Raw genomic sequence first — 20,196 nt, 5'->3', positions numbered from 1 at the left:
TGGTAAACCTTTAATTTCTCTTCAGGGAGATGTTGGATTCAGGGGTTTGCCTGGTTTGCCAGGACCACCGGGTGAAGGACTGCAGGGACAGCCGGTAAGATTGATACTCATTCCCATAATCTCCGTGACTACAGTAATGAATCTGAACAAGCAAGCATTGGGAGTCTGTCTGTGTTGCTGTGGAGATTGAGGAAGACAAGCTGTCTGTTCTGCCCTTATTGATTCTGCTTTATTGCTGTTTCAGGGCAACATGGGAAGACCAGGTCCTCCAGGGCCACACGGACCCCCTGGGGAAGGTATTCAGGGACCCAAAGTAGGTTCATTTAATACAGCTAAAATAATTATACATTGATATTTTTCAGCAGTCGTTTTCAACCAAACAATTCAAAATATATATTACCGGTCAAAAGTTTGGAATAATCAAGATTTTCTAATGTTTTAGAAGTTTTTTATACTCACCAAGGCTGCATTTATTTCTTTTTAAAAAAAATACAGTAAATTTGTGAAATATTACTGCAATTTATAATAACTGTTTTCTTTTTTAGTTCTGTTCATCATCATTACTCCAGCCTTCAATGTCAAATGATCCTTCATAAATCATTCTAATATGCTGATTTGCTGCTCAAAAAACATTTCTTATTATTATCAGTGTTGAAAACTTTCAATTTATCAGAGGATAGAAGCAGCAAAAACTGTTTTCAACATTCCTAATAAAAATAATAATTGATGATAACTGAGCACCAAATCAGCATATTAGAATAATTTCTGAAGGATCATGTGACCCTGAAGACTGGAGTAATGATGGTAAAATAAACCATCTCAGGAATAAATATGTTTATATTTATTCTTATAAATATACAATACTATTCCACAATATTACTGTTGTACAGTATTTTGATCAAATAAATACAGCCTTGATGAGCATAAGAGACAAAAACATAACAAATCTCAATTATTCCTAATTTTGACTGGTAGTGTACATTAAAAAAAATCAAGACATTTTTTAAACTAAATAAAAAAAATATATATATAATTGTCATGACGTCATTTTAAATTAGCAGCAAAATCGTAAATATGCAATATTGGCCATCTCTTACGGAATGTAGCATTTGTGTCCAAGTCAAGATAACCTGGTTTAAAAAATAAAATAGTTTGTTGAATCCATCAGGGTGATCATGGGGGTCCTGGAGTGACAGGACCGAGGGGCCCATCAGGAGAAGGACTTCCCGGCTCTAAGGTGAGACTAACTAAAGAAGACAGGGGAGTTATAAAGATGCTACATAGATGTCTTAGTGTGTTTTCACACTTGAAGTTCAGTTCACTTGGTTTCATTTAGTCCTGGTCCACTTAACGTTCACATTGGCATTTTAACGCCGAACTAAAGGCATAGGGATGTGTTCACAACCTGATTGGTCGGCTTTTATTACATATATCTCGCGACAGAACTTACCGAACATCCATAACTATGCTGTGTGCTGAGCTAAATGTTTTCGTTGTATGTGCCTAGCCGAAATATGATGGTATTTTGACCAGCTGAGAACTCGTGAAGAGCTTATGAATTGCGTAAAGGAGAACAGCAGCAGGAATCCCTCCATCACACACACAAACCAAGATCTGCTGTGAGGAGACGCGGTTCTGATGCCTGTGATGGGCAACATAGTGACTGTGAAGAGGAATAAACAGCAGTCTGCATTCTGTCCTTTTTAGGGTTGCATCTTGTGACATCATGTCCTGTTTTTGGTGCGTTTACATGTCTTTGCCTCATGTTGCGTTTATATTTTAGTTGAACTGCACCAGAGTTTGTTTGGAAGCGCAGCAAAACCCATCTTTTCTTGTTTGGTGCGCACAAGGGATCAGACTGCAGCGTTCACACTTATTCAAATGAACATTCGCACTAACAGAGCAATCGCACAAGTGTTCGTTTTAATCCAACCAAGCATGCCAAGTGTGAACACACTCTTAAGCCCAATTTATACTTCTGCGCCGAACTTACGCCGTAGCTACGCCGTAGGCTGTGCGTACCCTTCGGCATACCCTGACGTGCACCTCTCCAAAAATGTCAATTCTACGCGGACGCAAGCGCTGTGATTGGTCTGCTAGAACCCCTCCCTCGGGTTTCACATGTTCCCTCTGCATGTGTAATTGCGCGTAAACGCGGACAACGACGCAGAAGTATAAATGAAAACCAATGCGTAGTGTATAGCGTAGGGGCTCCGGCGTAGGTCCGACGCAGAAGTATAAATCAGCCTTTAAAGGCACAGCAGTATAAAAGCAACCTGCTTAGTTCAGGTCTAAATGAAAAAGGTTTATTTTTTGATGAAAAATAGTCTATTTTAAGGATACCTCTGGTATTAAAATGAAATGATTTTAAAATCACTGATATCAATGATATGACCCCATTCATCCGTATGTCTCTCTGTCCTGCAGGGTGATCGTGGTTTGCCTGGGGAAAGGGGCTTTAAAGGAACCAAAGGTGACTTTGGTGACCCAGGGACTCCAGGACTAGCTGTGAGTTCATTTATTCACTATAATAAACCATCGTTTGTGCAAAGAGCAGACAGTGTAAATACTAAATCACATTGTGCATTAGTGTGTTTAATGAGTGTTTAAATCTCCTCCATTAGGGAAGACCAGGATTCAAGGGCGAACAGGGACTCACGGTAAGATCAAATAGATTCGCATCTTTTCAATTGTAGATTAATTTTAGTAGATGTTAAATTTAGTAATGCAATGATACAATATTCATTGTCAAATATTAGTAAATTTAGTCATTTTTTCAGAGAGAAGACATAATCATGCTTATTAAAGTGTTAATTTTAAGAAAACTGCAACGATTTGCTTTGTAAGTATTAGCAATTTTTTAAATGCTTTTCAGAGGAAAGACAATCCAGCTGATTAAGGAGTTCAGCTGATTAGGGAAACTATGCCGCATATGCATTGTAAATAGTAGTAACTATAATATTATAATATATAAGTAAATATAAGTTTTTAGAGGGAAGACAATCAAGCTTGAGTTAATGTTTAGAAAACTATGCAACCATATGCATTGTAAATATTAGCTAAGTCATTTTTCAATTATTTTTTCACAGAGAAGGCATATTCCAGCTGATTAACAAGTTCATTTTAGGGAAACTATGCAACAATATGCATTGTAAATATTAGAAAATGTAATCAATTTTAATGATTCTTCAGAGAAGACATAATCAAGCTTGTTAAATACAGTATTAGAAAAACTGCAACCATATGCACTCTAAATATTAGTAAATTCAGTCATTTTTAATGATTTTTCAGAGAGAAGACATAATCAAGCTGATCAAGGAGATTTGTGGTGAGTCTTAGGTTTTAAAAATGGCAAATCAAATGATTTGATAATGAAATAACAGGTGTGTCATGATATGACTGTATATTTCTAGGATGTGGTATCAAGTGCAAGGAAAGGCCCATGGAGCTGGTGTTTGTGATTGACAGCTCTGAGAGCGTGGGGCCGGAAAACTTTGAGATCATCAAGGACTTTGTCACAGCCTTGGTGGACCGTGTCACAGTGGGCCGTAATGCCACGAGAATTGGTCTCATTCTTTACAGTTTGGAAGTCCATCTGGAGTTTAACCTGGCCAGGTATATGACAAAGCAGGATGTCAAGAAGGCGATCAGGAACATGCCGTACATGGGAGAGGGCACCTACACTGGCACTGCCATCCGCAAAGCCACACAAGAGGCCTTTTTCAGCGCCAGGAACGGTGTCAGGAAAGTAGCCATCGTCATTACGGATGGACAAACTGATAAAAGGGAATCCGTTAAGCTGGATATTGCAGTACGTGAGGCTCAAGTGGCGAATATTGAGATGTATGCGCTGGGAATCGTGAACATATCTGACCCAACGCAAGCAGAGTTCCTGAGAGAGCTCAACCTCATTGCCTCTGACCCTGACAGTGAACACATGTTCCTCATTGATGACTACAACACACTGCCAGGTGAGCATGGAAGAAAAATAGCCAGAGAAATTATTATGTATTTTTAACTCCATATTGGCCTGGGTGATATAACTAAAAAAATCATTTTTTATAATATATAATAATAAAAAATAAATTGTATTAATGTAATAAAATAAATAAATGTATGTTGTATACAATGATTGTTATAAAAGATAAACAGCCTATATGCATAGAGAAATTATTATGTATTTTTAACTGCATATTGGCCTGGTTGATATATAACTAAAATATATATCTTTAATAATATAAAATAATAAACAATGCATTTTATTAAATGTAATAATAAAACAAATAAATATATTTTGTATACAATGATTGTTATAAAACATAAATGTTGACATATATTAGTCAATAGGCTGAAAAATATAATACAATTATTATTTAAAATAAAAAATAACAAATAATAAAATTGTATTAAATATAATATAAAATGTAATAATTTATATATTTCTTGTCATAAAACAAATGATGACGATATTGAATCTTGTCAATAGGCTGAATTCATCATGAAATAATAAATAAACCTATATTTTTATTCAATGATTGTTATAAAACATAAATATTGACATATATATTTGTCATTGTCAGTAGGCTGAAAATATAATAGAAATGACATTTTAAAATATAAAATTGTATTAAATATAATATTAAAGATAATTTTTATACAATGTTTTTATAAAACATTGATGATGTTGAATATTGTCCATTATATGTTATAATACAAAATAATAAATGATAAAATTGTATTAAATATATGTTTTTATAACAGCCATTGTCACCAATTATACTGAAAATGTGTAATGCAAGAATTAAAATACAGCATAAATCTAGTTAAAATAATCAAGGCATGCTTTCTAATTTTATATATTAAACTATTTTTATGCACATGCACCAATAACAATAGAGTAATACTATACGCCTACATATAAAAATTAATAAATGAAAAACATAAGTGGCGTTCTGAGTGGCATTTGAGTGGTACAAACATTTGTAAAGTTCTGAATCAATTCATTGAAATGGAAATTTGGAACTGATTCCCTAAAATGAATCTTACCAATTTTAACTATTTTTTCCAGATTTTTCAATCAGAGACACAATTTAAAAATCTCTAAACAAGTCTTAACTCATGTTTAGTTTAATGATACGCATTTAAGATTGCAATATTCATGATGTTGCTAAATTTTTCTATCAGCAAGTCATCATGAATAGTCCTAAATGCAAAACTAAAGGATTCCTGTAGTCGTCATTTCACCGGTTTCAAGCTCAAACGAACTGCATCTTGCTCTGTTCGTGTCTTCATGCAGCTCTGGAGTCTAAGCTGGTTAGCCAGTTCTGTGAGGATGAGAACGGGGCCCTCTTCTTCAACAAGATTACCAATGGCTTGAACGGAAACAACGGCTATGGCTACAATAACGGCCAAAAAGACGTTTACTCATACGGGAACAATGGTTATGGGAACAGATTTCAGGAGTCACTGGACAGATTGGGTCACACCAGAGGCAGAGGACACAGCATACCTCTTCCCATCAACCCCGGCCCTCTCAACGCACAGGTCAACTCACATAAGCTAACTTACTGTGTGTTTCATTTATACTGTAAACACATGCAAAGTGATCTGAAGCAGGGCGCTGTCTGAGTGTGTGTTGTGGCTGCTATGCAGGTGGAGAGTGACTATGAAGCAGAGGATCATGACTTAAAGACACAAACTCGAAGTGGAGGCACCATTGCTGTTGTCAATAAGACTGTCCAACCTGTACAGCAAGAAACCTCTTCATCATCATCAGTATCAGTATCTTCATCAGAGTCAACACATTCTACCTCGGTGAATGTGAACGCAAAGCCTCGTCCCGTGATAAAAGGTAACAAGGAAACGCATTGCACTACACACCAACATTCTCCAGCTAAATGGAAAATTTGGTCATTTACTCCCATTATGCCTTTCTTTAAAGTCTTGATTTGTTTTTGGGGTCTTATTTTGCACACATTTTACATTATTGCAGCACCTCTCTTCCAGTCTGTCGGTAACAATGGTTTAGTTCCTGTCTCTATGAAGCCCCTCCTTCTTAAAAGCACAATGTGCTCTGATTGGTTGGATGGACCATTGTGCTGTGATTGGTCAACCGCTTCGAGCGTTTCGTAAATGGCACGCCCCCTTACCTTAACCACGAGTTTCAACACACTACTAACTAACTCAACCCAGCCTCGGCCCCTTTTTGCATATGCCTTCTATTTGTAGGTTGAATTATTTAAAGGGATAGTTCACCCAAAAATGAAAATTCTGTCAGTATTTACTCGCCCTCATGTTGTTCCAACCCCGTAAGACCTTCGTTCATCTTCGGAACACTACGTCAACAGCTTAGGAGAAATACATGGAAGAGAAGAGATGATTGAATAAAGTCATTATTTTTGTTTGTTTTTGCGCACAAAAAGTATTCTCGTCGCTTGATAAACTTAATATTGAGCCACTGTAGTCACTTGGACTATTTTAAACATTGTCTTTACTAACTTTCTGGGCCGGCAAGTTTCAATTACGTAGAAGCCTATGGAGGAGTGATCCAGCTCTCAGATTTAATCAAAAATATCTTAATTTGTGTTCCGAAGATGAACGAAGGTCTTACGGGGTTTGAACAACATGAGGCTGAGTAAATACTGACAGAATTTTCATTTTTGGGTGAACTATCTCTTTAAATGAGGAATATTGTGATGTTTCTACTTAGTACCCAGAAGAAAAATCAAGACTATAATGGAGGCGTTTGAGGGAGTTCAGAAACACTGATACAGAAAAAAAAACTCCCTTTGGAGTGACTTTGTGCTTTGTAGCTTTTTCATGCCCAAACATCAACCTTACACACTAAAGACAGTGTAAAAAAGCATAATAGGTCTTTTAAGTGTACTGATCTTACTTTCTCTTCTTCTGCGATTTTGTCAGAATCAGCTCCACTGGATCCTCGGTGTCTGCTCAGTCTCAGTCAGGGTACCTGCAGAGACTACATCATTCGCTGGTACTACGACAAACAGGCAAACGCTTGTGCTCAGTTCTGGTATGGAGGCTGTCAGGGCAACGACAACCGTTTCCAGACAGAAGACGAATGCAAGAAGACGTGTGTCCTCACCAGCACAGGTATTACTCACTCCTGCAGACATCAATTCTGCAGTTGTTATAAAACACAAATATTGGCGTTAAAAAATATTGTCAATAGGCTGATAAGTATCATACGAATTATATTTTATAACATAAAATAATAATTAAAAAATTATATTAAATATGTTTTTATTATTACCATTTATATTGAAAAATGTAAATAAAAAATATAAATTGAAAAACAAAATGTAATGCAAGAATTCAAAAAAATCTAGTTAAAATATTCAAGGCGTTACATTTTTAGATTAACTTTTTGTCATGCACATGCACCAACATAATAATAAACGAAAAACATAAGTCTGAATTCTCCAAGTTAAAATAAATCTTTAGGGAATTTTCTAGGTTTAATACATGTTAAGCTCAGTCGTCAACAGCAGCGTTTTGATTATTATTGCAATTATTACAATTATTATTGTTACATTTATTAAAATTAAGCCTTAAAAACTTCTCCTTCTGCCCAGTGTTGCTATTGTTAACTAAAAACCAAATAATTGAATAATTGAAATTATTGTCTGTAATTGAAATAAAGTTGAATTAATTTCAAATATGATTGTTGGATGAAAAAAGATCTTAACTTAAAAATTACAGCTGTTGCATTAGCAACTAACTGAAAGAAGTTGAAATACTAATTTTACTAAAACTGAAAAAGTAAGTTTTATACTTTATATTTTAAAAAAACGTATAAACAATTACACAATCAACAAAATTACTGAACTTAATCTAAAATGAAAACTGAAATTCAAAATATTAAATATAAATATAATATTATGTAAAAATATACTAAAATAACATAATTTGTGGCATAATGACAATTATGGTTTTAATGTAAATTTAATATACTTTTTATACAAATTAAATTATACCTAAACCACAGTTACATTAACTCATGTATGAATCTGAACTGATTCTGTTCTGGAAGGTTTAAAAGCAGAAATGTGAAATTATTTTTGCTAAAGCATTGTGAATTATTTAGTAAAAACAAAAGGATTTGAATAAAGTAGTTGTTTAAAAAAAATGTGTCTAGATAAACTTTTGGCTATGCATTACAGACGCAATACTTGAGAACATTATATAACAAATACTGACAAAAACAGAACTTTCCTTTAAAATGTGCAAAGCTTTACATCTTTCACTGACTTTTTCTGCCTTTGTTTTTATAGTGGGCTAAACTGGATGAAGATCTACATCAGTCATTCTACACTCAACCTCAATAAATGAACTTCATGCTGGTGATGATGATGATGATGATGTAACTCAATGACAGATCCCCACTTCGGTCACTTCTTTTTATATCATAAGAATGTTCCTCAACTTTAACTCTTTCACACCAGCGATTTTTATTTTTAAAAAGTTGCTAGCCAACACCAGAATCTTTGATCATTTTTCAAAAAAAAAAAAAAAATTCATGTCCTCCAGAATATTTTGTTGAATATCTGGTCAGAGCCTCTGCTTTGAAAACAAACAAACAAAAACATTGTATTCTAGCTTTATCCATTCTTTTTTATCAACACTTGAATAATGAGTAAGTTTCACCGAAAAAAAAAAAATGTAAGAAAAAGCTGAGAAAATCTCATTGCTGTTAAAGACTAACGTTACTTCTGGATCGGACTCAGAACGATAATCAAAACATAGATCGAGTCTATCGACACCCCCAAAGCATCACAGTCCTGTACCTCTTCCTGGGTCGACATTTCATTCAGTGACATTAGGGAGTTTTGATTTATGTGCTGTTGAATGTTTGATGATCACATTAAACTTACATGCGCGTGAGCATATGGCCATATGGCTCGGCTTGTTGTTTCTGCTTCTTCTTCGCGTGTTCTTCTTCTTCTTCTTTTCTATCATGGCGGATTGCAAGCAACTTAAGGTGCATACCGCCACCTACTGTTCATGAGTGTGTAGCAACATTGTTTTACATCTATTAAATTCTATTTTTTAATTTTGTATTCTGAAGATAAATAAATAATGCTTTCCTTAATCTATAAATATCTTTTATATTTCCTTTATTTCCCAATAATCCTTTAAGACTCCATTCTTGGCCTGTCCTTTCAACTACTCTTCTCAATTTCTCCCTTTCAGGTTCATATGTTTTACAGTTCATCAATACATGTTCTATATTTTCTATCTCTCTACATCCTTCACATTTATCATTATTTTTCCTCCCTATTAAATATAAATTGTCATTTAAATAAGTATGACCTACTCTTAATCTGATCATTATTATTTCTTCCCTTCGGTTTCTCTCATTAATATTTCTCTTTACTACTGACTTTTGTACTTTATATAATCTTCTTCCTTTTTTATCTTCATTCCACCTTTTTTGCCAATTTTCAATTTCTTTCCTCTTAATAAATGATTTTCCTTCCCCTTTCCCTAAAGGAATTGTAATTGCTATTGCCTCCTCTAAAGCCCTTTTTGCTAATTTGTCTGCCTTTTCATTTCCTTTTACCCCTTCATGTGCTGGTACCCAACAAAACCAAATATCAATGCCACCCCTGTATAATCTAAATAAACTGTGCTGAATTTCTAATACTAAATCTTTCCTATTATTTCCTTCTCCCTGAATACTTTCTAAAGCTGCTTTGGAATCCGTGCATATCACCACCCTATCTGGTCTAACCTCCTCAACCCATTGTAAACTCAATATAACTGCCACCATCTCTGCTGTGAAAACTGATAGTTGATCTGACATTCTTTTAGAAATATGTATTTTGAACTCAGGAATATATATTCCCATTCCCACACACCCTTTTAAATTCTTAGACCCATCTGAATATATTTTAAGGTAATTATAATAAGAGTTTCTTAAATATATATCAGTCTGTATCCCTATTTCGTTTAAATTCCATTCATTTTTCATTTTAAGAAGTCTCATGTCTACATTTATCTCAGGAAATAACCATGGAGGAACAACACAAATTGGATTACATTGTGCTATTTCCTTATCCTCTAATCCAAACTCTTTAATCAATTTGCTTATAACCCATCCAAATCCATTACCATGGAACTTTGAATATTCCCAACAAGTTTTTAGAATTGTTGAAGTTACATTTTCATCCATACTACTTTTAATTTTCATCCAATATACTAAACCTAATTTCATTCTTCTCATTTCCAGTGGAGTTTCTCCAGTCTCTACTAAAAGAGCATTGATAGGTGTTGTTTTCACTGCTCCTGTACATATACGTAAAGCTCTACTCTGTAATCTATCTATCCTTTGTAGTGTTGTTTTAGCTGCTGCTCCATAAATAAAACTGCCATAATCTATTATTGATCTCATAAGAGCCCTGTATATGTTTAATAATGACTGTCTATCTGCACCCCAGTTATTTCCAGCCACAGCCTTTAAGAGATTTATAACTTTCTTACATTTAGTTTCCAAGTTATCTATATGTGTTTTCCATGTATAAGAGCTATCTAACCATAGTCCTAGGTATTTAAATTCTGTAACCCTTTCCAACGTCTGTCCATATAATGTCATTGTTCCTATATCAATATTTCTCTTATTTGTGAATACCATAAAACAAGACTTGTTTGCTGATAATTTAAAACCCCATTCATAAGACCATTTTTCTACTTTATTAATTGCTTTCTTAATATTTCCTACTACATGTTTTATATTCTTTCCTCTCATCCATATGGCCCCATCATCTGCAAATAATGCAGATTTAATACATTTGTCAGTATCTGAAAAGATGTCATTAATCATGATATTAAATAAAATTGGGCTTATTACACTACCTTGAGGTATTCCATTTTCCACATTGAATTCTTTTGAATAATCGTTCCCCATCTTCACCCTTATTTTCCTATCCATCAAAAAATTTGCTATCCAATTATACATCTTCCCACCTATTCCCATCTGCTTTATTTTTATAAGTAACCCTTCTCTCCATAATGAATCATATGCTTTTTCTATATCAAAAAATACTACAACCATTATCTCCTTCATTTTTAACGCTTTCTCTATATCATTACTGACTCTAATTAATGCATCCATTGTTGATCTCCCTATTCTAAATCCACACTGGTATCCATTAATTAATTTCTTATGTTCAAGAACAAACCCTAATCTACTGACCACTATTTTCTCCATCCATTTACTTAAATGAGAAGTTAAAGCTATTGGTCTGTAATTATTTGGACTGATTGGATCTTTCCCTGGTTTATTAAATGGTAAAATTGTTGCCCTTTTCCAACTATTTGGTATTGTACCTTCTTTCCATATTTTATTGAATAATTTTAATATTAATTCCAATGTAACTTCCGGTATCTGCCGAAACATAGCATAGCATAATTGGTCCTCCCCTGGAGCTGAATATCCTGTCCCTTTCAATACTGTTTTAATTTCTTTCACAGTTATATTCATGTCTAATGTTGATGTACATTTTTTACATTTTCCCAATATATTTTTATGCTTTCCAAGTTTTTGTAGCTTCTGCCTTCTATGAATGTCTGTTAGATGATCACCATTATGAACTGCAGCAAATGTCTCGCCTAATAAATCTGCCTTTTCTTTATTTAAAACTACTATCTCCTGTTCTCTAGCTAAAGCTGGTATTTTAACATCATCCCTTTTCCCCGTCATTTTCCTAAACATTGACCAAACATTCTTTAATTTTATTTCTGAACCTATTGAGGAACAATACTCTCTCCATGTTTTCTTTTTTGCTTCCTTAATAGTTTTACGAACCATTGCTCTTTTCCTTTTATATTCAATAAGATTTTCGGTTGTTAAATTTTTCTGTAATATTTTAAATGCCTTATTACGCTCCTTAACCACTTTGCTACATTCATCATTCCACCAAGGCACTACCTTTTTCTTACCTTTTATGATTTTTTTCCTTGGTATGCTATAACTTGCTGCATTTAAAATATGTTCTGTTATCTCCCTTGCACACTCTTCAATGTTGCCTTTTAAGGTAACCATATGACTGGTTTCCTCACATTTAATTTTAAATTTTTGCCAATTAGCTTTATTAAAGCACCATCTTGTTAATATAAAATCTTCTTGCCTGTTCTTCGCGTGTTTTTGGATCCGGAGACTCTGTACTCTTTCTAAACATGCGCAATAGCGCCCCCGACCGTATAACAGTGAAAACATGGATTCTTTCTGAATCGTCAAAGTGATAGTTGCGTAGCTGTCAATGGAAGGACAGAAATTGATTTTGATTTCATCAAAAACATCTTCAGTTGTGTTCTGAAGATTAACGAAAGCCTTACGTGTCTTACATGTGCCTAAAGTGAAGCACGGGTGTTAGTGTGAAGCTTGCATATTCATTCATAAGCACAACAGACATTTCTTATTTGTCTTGGTATCCACTGAGAATCTGTGCACTGCTCTACATGTGACAGTTGTGACATGCAGAAATATTATTTACAACCTTCAATGGGAATTGATTGTATATACTATATATGTTTTGTTTTTATTTAAAAATGATATACAATTTGTGACTTGAGTAAAGACAGGCAGGATTTAGCAGGATGTCTTGAGGGTTTTATTGGGATAGTATCATTTTGTCGGGAGTAAAAGAATATCAAGCAGTCAAGTCACTAAGTTGTAATAATGTAAATGCAAGTATGATTTTCAAAACCGAAAACATTTTGTACATATTCTTCTTCTTCTTCATGTGTCACAGTGGCTTTATAGTGTTATTCAGACAAAATAGTTTTGCAATCCTGAATTTTGTATTCATAATAAGTTTTGTCTTTTTTTTTTATAAACCAACCCTGTTCTAATTGTTGTCTGAAATAATTGTAGACGTGGACATTTTGACATCTTTTGTGGAATTCTTGAATAAAATGTTTGTTTAATAATGATGTCTAACTTTGTGATTGTTACTGAACACCTGTAAGCAAAATAATTCACAAGTAACTATAATGTAATATATTATAGGCATATATTAATCTAATGTTGATAGCTGATTTAAACACATTAATCCTGTCAGCTTAATATAGCTAGTATATAATATAATATGTATAAGCATATAAAATAATTCATATATAGTAATAAAGAAATGGTTTTGTGATGTGTTCTCTTATTTGAGTGAGTTAATTTGGCCCTTTAAAAATAGATCTACTTTCAGATCTTCAAGGTTTGTCCCTCGCGAGCCGCCGTACTCACTGATGTTACCGTGGTGATGTGAAGACGCTCTGCTCTGTGTTAAATCCTCTTGCAGAGCGAGTGAGAGGGTTTCAGTTTTTTTATCAGACGAAAAAGATATATTTACTTTGGTTTAAATCGCTTATAAAACGCGGACTGATCATGGCGTCAGTGTTAGACGCACTCTGGGAGGACAGAGACGTGAGATTTGACATCACTCCGCAGTAAGTCCTCGCGCTAATCTACTAACGTTAGCTGAGAAGCTAATGGCATGAATTCATTAAATCCATTAATAAATCAGATAACGTTACATTAACAGTGAACTAGCAGGACACTTTCTGTGTCGATGGATGTAAATTAACCGTACCGTAAATTACGGTGTTTCCCCAGGCGCTTGAAACATGTTTGTTTAAATTAATCATTCATGCATTTGAGTCAGTCAATGCATTTAAATGATAAAGCGTCTTTAAAGATTTTAAACATTCAGATCAATAAGGCGTTTATAGTTAAAACTATCACCAGGGTTATTATTGTAAATGTTCACTAAAACTATTAAACACTTTGGGGTTCATTTAAATAAAGCTGAAAAAATAAATATAATTATTAGATGAAAAACAAACTAAACGAAAAATTAGAAATTGTGTCTTGGCAACTAACTAACTAATATATAAATAAATATAAAATGCATATAAAAAATGTAAGACATTTACTCATTCCTTCAGGATTGTCACACTTTTTTACATTTTAATTTGATACTGTTTTAAATTTTATTTATTTATTTGTTTTATTTTATTACATGTGCAAATATGGTGCAATGGTGCTTCTAAGAAAAAAAATGCTTTAAACAAGCATCCACTTTTCAATGATCAGTCTTTGTAAAATCATGGTAGTGTATCTGTACTTATTTGTAAAATAACCCATTTAGGCCTGGTTTCACAGACAGAGTTTAGATTAAGTCAGAATTAGGCCTTAGTTTAATTAGGACATTTAAGTAGCTTTTATAAACGTCCCTTTTACTGATGTGATTCTTGAGAGTATTTGAGCAATGACAGTGACAGATTTTAAGATATGTCAGTGTAAGTTGCTTTCAGTTAAAACAGCTCAAAGATGCATTTTAGTCTGGGACTAAACTTAGGTTAGTGTTTTATTTTCCTCTCAGACAACAGCAAGTGATTTTATGTTTCTTTTAAGGCAGATGAAAACCAGACCGGGTGAAGCGCTCATCGACTGCCTGGATTCCATCGAGGACACAAAGGGAAATAATGGTGATAGAGGTGATTAAATGTCATGTCATCCTAATAATGATAAGTTTTTTTATTAGATTATTGTCATGCAAAATATCATTAATTGTCTTGTTTATACTGTATATTGTTTTGGTTATTGTAATGCCACTTCTTCTTTTGTCTTCATATAGGAAGACTCCTGGTGACCAATTTGAGGATAATCTGGCATTCATTGGCACTGCCAAGAGTCAACTTGTGTTAGTATTTGAGTAATATTAAATAATAATCTCTGTTGCAGCTCTTCATAGTGAGGCTTTGACTAACTGTATTCTACTGTATTCTGGAGGGCGACCTCCATTGAATAGAATACAGTTAGGGTTAATTACTACAAGAAAAATATCTAAAACTCAATCTTTTATTGCACTGGACAGATGTAGCTCTCTCAAAAACATAATTTCGAATGATTGTTTTCTTGTTTTTTAAGTTAAAAATTAATGTGCAGTGTTGGGGGTAACTTATTACAAGTAACTTGAGTTACGTAATCAGATTACTTTTTCAAGTAACTACTAAAGTAACGCATTACTTTTTCAATTTACAACAAAATATCTGAGTTACTTTTTCAAATAAGTAACGCTAGTTACTTTTTCACATTTATTGACTGACAGCTCTCCTGTCCCCATGTTGAGAGAAATAAAGTGAGGTGTTGTGTGCATTTGCATTGAACATGCATTTACTCATCTCACTTGCACAAAACATTCACTATTCCTCAAAATGAATAAAAACAGTCAAATGCAATCTCAGAATTTTGTGCAAAAGTTTTATAATTAACTATGTTAAATTACACAAGTATACTTTATGTATTTAATCTCACTTTATTAACCAAAGTCTTTGCTGCTGACCTACAATGATCTAATTCAACCATACTAATAAGCAAAAATGACTTTAGATTAGGTTTAGAAATAAGAGTGTTGAACTTCCTTCTCCTGTATCCTATTGTTATTTAATCAAGAACAGCAGCAGCTGAAAGGTTTGTTTGAGCGGCGCCCTCTACTGTACAGTAGTAAATATGCATTTCCTTCAGCCTTAGGCTTATTCATTTAACTTTTGATGTGAAAGGGCCTTAACAATTGGCAAAAATAGATTTTTTTAGCTGTTATTAAAAAACAAACAAACAAGCCCATGCAGAAGAGAAAAAGTAACGCAAAAGTAATGTAACGCATTACTTTCCATAAAAAGTAACTAAGTAACGTACTTAGTTACTTTTTTGGGGAGTAACACAATATTGTAATGCATTACTTTTAAAAGTAACTTTCCCCAATACTGTTAATTTGTTATTTAATCATTCGTGCATCAGAGGGATGTTTACTATCAGTCAATCATTATCTGACACATTCTGTCTTTTGTGTTTATTAACAGCTGTGGGATACAACTGTATTATAAATATCACCACGAGGACAGCGAATTCAGTGAGTCATCTTCCTTCATGTTCCTTCACATCAGAATAACTTTTTAATAGCCCATATACATGTCAAGTTCCCTCTTTTTTTCCAGAAACTGAGAGGTCAGACCGAAGCGCTTTACATATTAACCAAATCTAATAACACTAGATTTGAGTTCATATTCACGAACGTGGTTCCAGGAAGTCCGAGACTGTTTACATCGGTCATTGCTGTTCACAGGTACTTGTGTTATACATAATGACAAGATGAGTGACAGTTTTCTTTTGTTTCTCTTTCTTTTCTTTTTTTTTTTTTGAGTTGGCATATTGGCTTTGTTTTTGTTAATTAACGGACTAATCTTTAAATCTACAGTATTGCGAGATCTGTAGTTTAATCTAGAAAACACTCAAGGAAATTTATTCTTTGAATTGCATAGTATTAAATACCACATTTTTAATGTAAACTGATCAAAAGTATTTTGAACAGGAGTTAGAACAAAATATGTTTTTGTCATTTTAAAAAGTTAATAAGATGTAGGCATGGGTATGTATTGTAAGAATAAAGAGCGACAAGCTATATTTATTTAGCACAGCACACAAAAGATACAACAATAGATAAATGATTGATCGGATTTAGTATAAATGTACTAAATGAGTAACTTAAAAAAAAAAAAAAATATGGTCAACTTTTTATAATAATAGAAGAAATATTATTGTAGGAAAGTGTCAGAAAAAAAGGAAATGCAATTCTGCACAAGATAAAGCACTGGACAAATAGCTAAAAAAAAACAATGGAACAAAAATGATAATGTTAAAAAATTATTGGAATGTCAATAGAATACATTTATTCATTTACTTTTATTTGTGCAGTTGACCCAAATAATATTACCAGGACATGTAAAGTATTAGATACAATAAGGTATATAGAATAGTTATCAAACTAATTATTTATTTTTCTTGCAGAGCTTATGAGACTTCCAAAATGTACCGGGATCTGAAGCTAAGAGGAGCTCTTATTCAGAATAAGCAGCTGAGGCTTCTGCCACAAGAGCAGGTTTATGACAAAATTAACGGAGTCTGGAACCTGTCTAGTGATCAGGTATTTTCAGTGGATTTACAATATTAGTATTTATTGTTTTAGTAGGAATTTAAAGCCTGTGGTTGTGACCTTTATACTTTCCTCGGGTCATTTTGACCAGCAATTCACTTCCTTTTAATTCTTAAAAATTGAGTGTTCATTGGAGAGGTCAGTTTTGTCAAACTTGAAATTGGAATACACACAAAAAATTACTGAATTCAAGGTGATTTTGTGGTTGTAATAAAAATAGTAATAAATCCTTTCCTCATGGGTCAATCAATTTGACCACCATAGGAATAAAAGGGAAATGGGAAAATGTTTTTTTATTTAATATCTGGCTCAATGCAGAACACACACACACACACACACACACACACACACACACACACACACACACACACACACACACACACACACACACACACACACACACACACACACACACACACACACACACACACACACACAGATGAAAGGATGAGACCATAAAACATCCCCAATGCAGAACACTTGTTATACACACACATGCACACACAATCACACACCAAGAAATTGCCTTAAAAATAAATGGGGGGCACATAATGGGGCATGGTTGTAGGTGTTTTATTTTTTAAAATATCAAAATGCTCATTTGCTCCATGTAGACTAGAGTTTTAAGGCCATCTAGTGGCAATAGTCATGAAATGCCATGTTATATATTTTTTCTTTCCTCAAGAGGTCAGTAGAGACACCCAATGCATGCTGTTTTAACTGAATGCTTTATTTGCATTTATTTTGTATTTAAGTGAAAGAATGTGCTTATTTTTATTGTTAAAATTTTATCATTGTTAAAATCTAGTCATTTAGTGGTTAATAAAATAATAAATAACAAAAAAATCTCCCAGAAAAATTGCATTAAAAAAAAGAAAAAATATTATCATAATGAAATGATATAAGCATTCTGGACCAAATTTTTTCGAAGGAGTGTAATTTAATTGCGTCGGGTCACTTTGACCCGCGAGGGAAGGATGTGTAATTCACACGAGAGGAGAGCAACTAAGCATCGCCTTGTGTTTCAGGGGAATCTTGGAACGTTTTTCATTACTAACGTGAGGATAGTGTGGCATGCCAACATGAACGAGAGCTTCAATGTCAGCATTCCCTATCTGCAAATTGTGAGTGTTTCTTCTGCTTCAAAAAAAGTCAAAGAATGAGCCCTCAGTCATGAGTTGTATTCATAAAAAACATGTTTTCTTTTCTTATCCTTTTGTTTGAAGCGCTCCATAAGGATTAGAGACTCTAAATTTGGACTAGCTCTTGTGATTGAGAGCTCTCAACAGGTAAGTGTGGACCAGTCTCCAGATCTCCAGAAAAAAACACATATAATGACAGCAACATTTTATTTAATGCATAATTATTCTTAAAATTATTATTATTTGATTTGGTAACGAATAAAAGAAGGTATTTGTGCACTATTGTTCAAAATTTTGTGTTCAGTATGATTTAAAAAAAAAAAAAATGTATTTAGCAAGGATGCGTTACATTGATGAGAGATATTTATAATGTTACAATATTTCTATTTCACATAAATGCTGTTCTTTTGAACTTTCCATCCGTCAAAGAATCCTGAAAAATATGTATCATGTTTTCCACAAAAATATTAAGCTGCACAACTGTTTTCAACATTGATAATAATAAGAAAAGAGCAGCAAATCAGCATATTAGAATGATTTCTGAAGGATCATGTGACACTGAAGATAAAGTTTAAAATATTTTATAATAAAAAAACGTTTAAATTGTAATAATATTTCACAATATTACTGTTTTTACTGTAATGAATAAAATTCAGCCTTGGTGAGCACAAGAAACTTTACAAAAACACTTATTAAAAAACCTTACCGACCCCAAACTTTGGAACTGTTGTGTATGTGGATTTAATTCCCTGGTGTGAATTGAAGCCAACATTGTTTTTGTTTTTTCATCTCTCAGACAGGAGGATATGTGCTGGGTTTCAAGATCGATCCAATGGACAAGTTACAAGATGCAGTGAAGGAAATCAACTCCTTACACAAAGTGTACTCTGCAAACCCCATTTTTGGAGTGGAATATGAGATGGAGGAAAAGGTAGTTACACAGATTTGTTTTCATGTATAGTGATATGTGTGACAATATTGAAAACGACGGGTGCTCTCCGTTCTGGGTTGTATTTAAAACAGCATTAGCCGTGGAGCATCTCTGTTGCCTATGCCTCCGTTTTTCTTTAAATCAAAGGCAAATAGCCCATCAATAAGATTTGAATAAATGAGCTTTGTTTCTCAGCCTCAGCCTCTGGAGGAGCTGACCGTAGAGCAGCCGCCTGATGACGTGGAGATTGAGCCAGATGAGCACACGGATGCTTTTACCGTGAGTTTTACCTCATATGCTACTCTTAGAGATAATGACGCTCCGCTTTCAACACATAGTGCGGTGTGTGTGTGTGTTTCTCACATGCTGAAAATAGCTGATGGCTTAAGCCACGACTCACAATGTCCCACCAACACAGACGTTTGTTGCCAGGTATCAACATTGTTTACACAGGTCGGATGATTCTGACATTGGAAATGTTCTACTATCTAAGATTTACCTTAGATTTGATTACATTATATAATCACTGATTTGTATCTCTTTTTCATCTCAAGGCTTATTTTGCAGATGGAAATAAGGTACATCTATTGTCTATCTGTCTGTCCATCTATCTATCTATCCATCTGTATGTCTACATATGCTTTTAAATGACATCTTTTTTTCCTCTCCTCAAGCAACATGATCGTGAGCCGGTGTTTTCTGAAGAGCTGGGTCTGGCTATAGAGAAACTGAAGGATGGATTCACACTACAGGGACTCTGGGAAGTCATGGGTTAAAATGCTCAAGCACTCTGTACAGTTATGTATTTTGGCATTGCATAGTTTGATACATTGTTTACATCCAACATCAATAATTTTGTAATTAGCTAAATTTGCATTTATTTTCAGAATATTTATTTGCGGTTTGATAATTACATATCTTTACAAATCATATTTTAACCATGTAAGTTGAGAACAAACTAAGTTACTTTTGTATAATATATGAATGTACGCATATAAATAAATAAAATGATATACTGTATTTATATTTGTATATTAGAAACTGTAAGCTTGTTTTTACATGCTAATTTTGCTGTTGAGTTGTAATAAAAGTATGAGAGAATGTGTAGTAGGAAATT

At 33.7% G+C, this 20,196-nt stretch overlaps 2 protein-coding genes across 2 annotated transcripts in view; both read left to right on the top strand.

Moving 5' to 3' along the window:
- Window positions 1-10,872, top strand: part of col28a2a (collagen, type XXVIII, alpha 2a) — a 36,962-nt gene extending 26,090 nt beyond the window's left edge. Inside the window, exons 26-36 of the mRNA XM_077215890.1 lie at window positions 26-94; window positions 245-313; window positions 1,169-1,237; window positions 2,428-2,508; window positions 2,625-2,660; window positions 3,292-3,328; window positions 3,414-3,971; window positions 5,297-5,544; window positions 5,653-5,851; window positions 6,922-7,113; window positions 8,295-10,872. Coding sequence (XP_077072005.1) covers window positions 26-94; window positions 245-313; window positions 1,169-1,237; window positions 2,428-2,508; window positions 2,625-2,660; window positions 3,292-3,328; window positions 3,414-3,971; window positions 5,297-5,544; window positions 5,653-5,851; window positions 6,922-7,113; window positions 8,295-8,302 — 1,566 coding nt within the window. The 3' untranslated portion in view covers window positions 8,303-10,872. The remainder of the gene's footprint in view (window positions 1-25; window positions 95-244; window positions 314-1,168; window positions 1,238-2,427; window positions 2,509-2,624; window positions 2,661-3,291; window positions 3,329-3,413; window positions 3,972-5,296; window positions 5,545-5,652; window positions 5,852-6,921; window positions 7,114-8,294) is intronic.
- Window positions 10,873-13,250: 2,378 nt separating this feature from the next.
- Window positions 13,251-20,189, top strand: bbs5 (Bardet-Biedl syndrome 5). The gene is made up of 12 exons (XM_077216224.1): window positions 13,251-13,461; window positions 14,429-14,511; window positions 14,652-14,717; window positions 15,877-15,926; window positions 16,012-16,139; window positions 16,862-16,997; window positions 18,035-18,130; window positions 18,233-18,295; window positions 18,945-19,079; window positions 19,275-19,358; window positions 19,634-19,657; window positions 19,754-20,189. The coding sequence occupies exons 1-12, from the start codon at window positions 13,400-13,402 to the stop codon at window positions 19,853-19,855; spliced, it is 1,029 nt and encodes a 342-aa protein (XP_077072339.1). The 5' UTR covers window positions 13,251-13,399; the 3' UTR covers window positions 19,856-20,189.
- Window positions 20,190-20,196: the final 7 nt, after the last annotated feature.

Source organism: Siphateles boraxobius, unplaced genomic scaffold, assembly GCF_051911475.1.
Source record: "Siphateles boraxobius isolate OS27281-9 unplaced genomic scaffold, OSU_SipBor_1 7, whole genome shotgun sequence".
Classification (NCBI taxonomy): Eukaryota; Metazoa; Chordata; class Actinopteri; order Cypriniformes; family Leuciscidae; genus Siphateles; species Siphateles boraxobius.
This window is presented reverse-complemented; position numbering and strand designations above follow the sequence as displayed.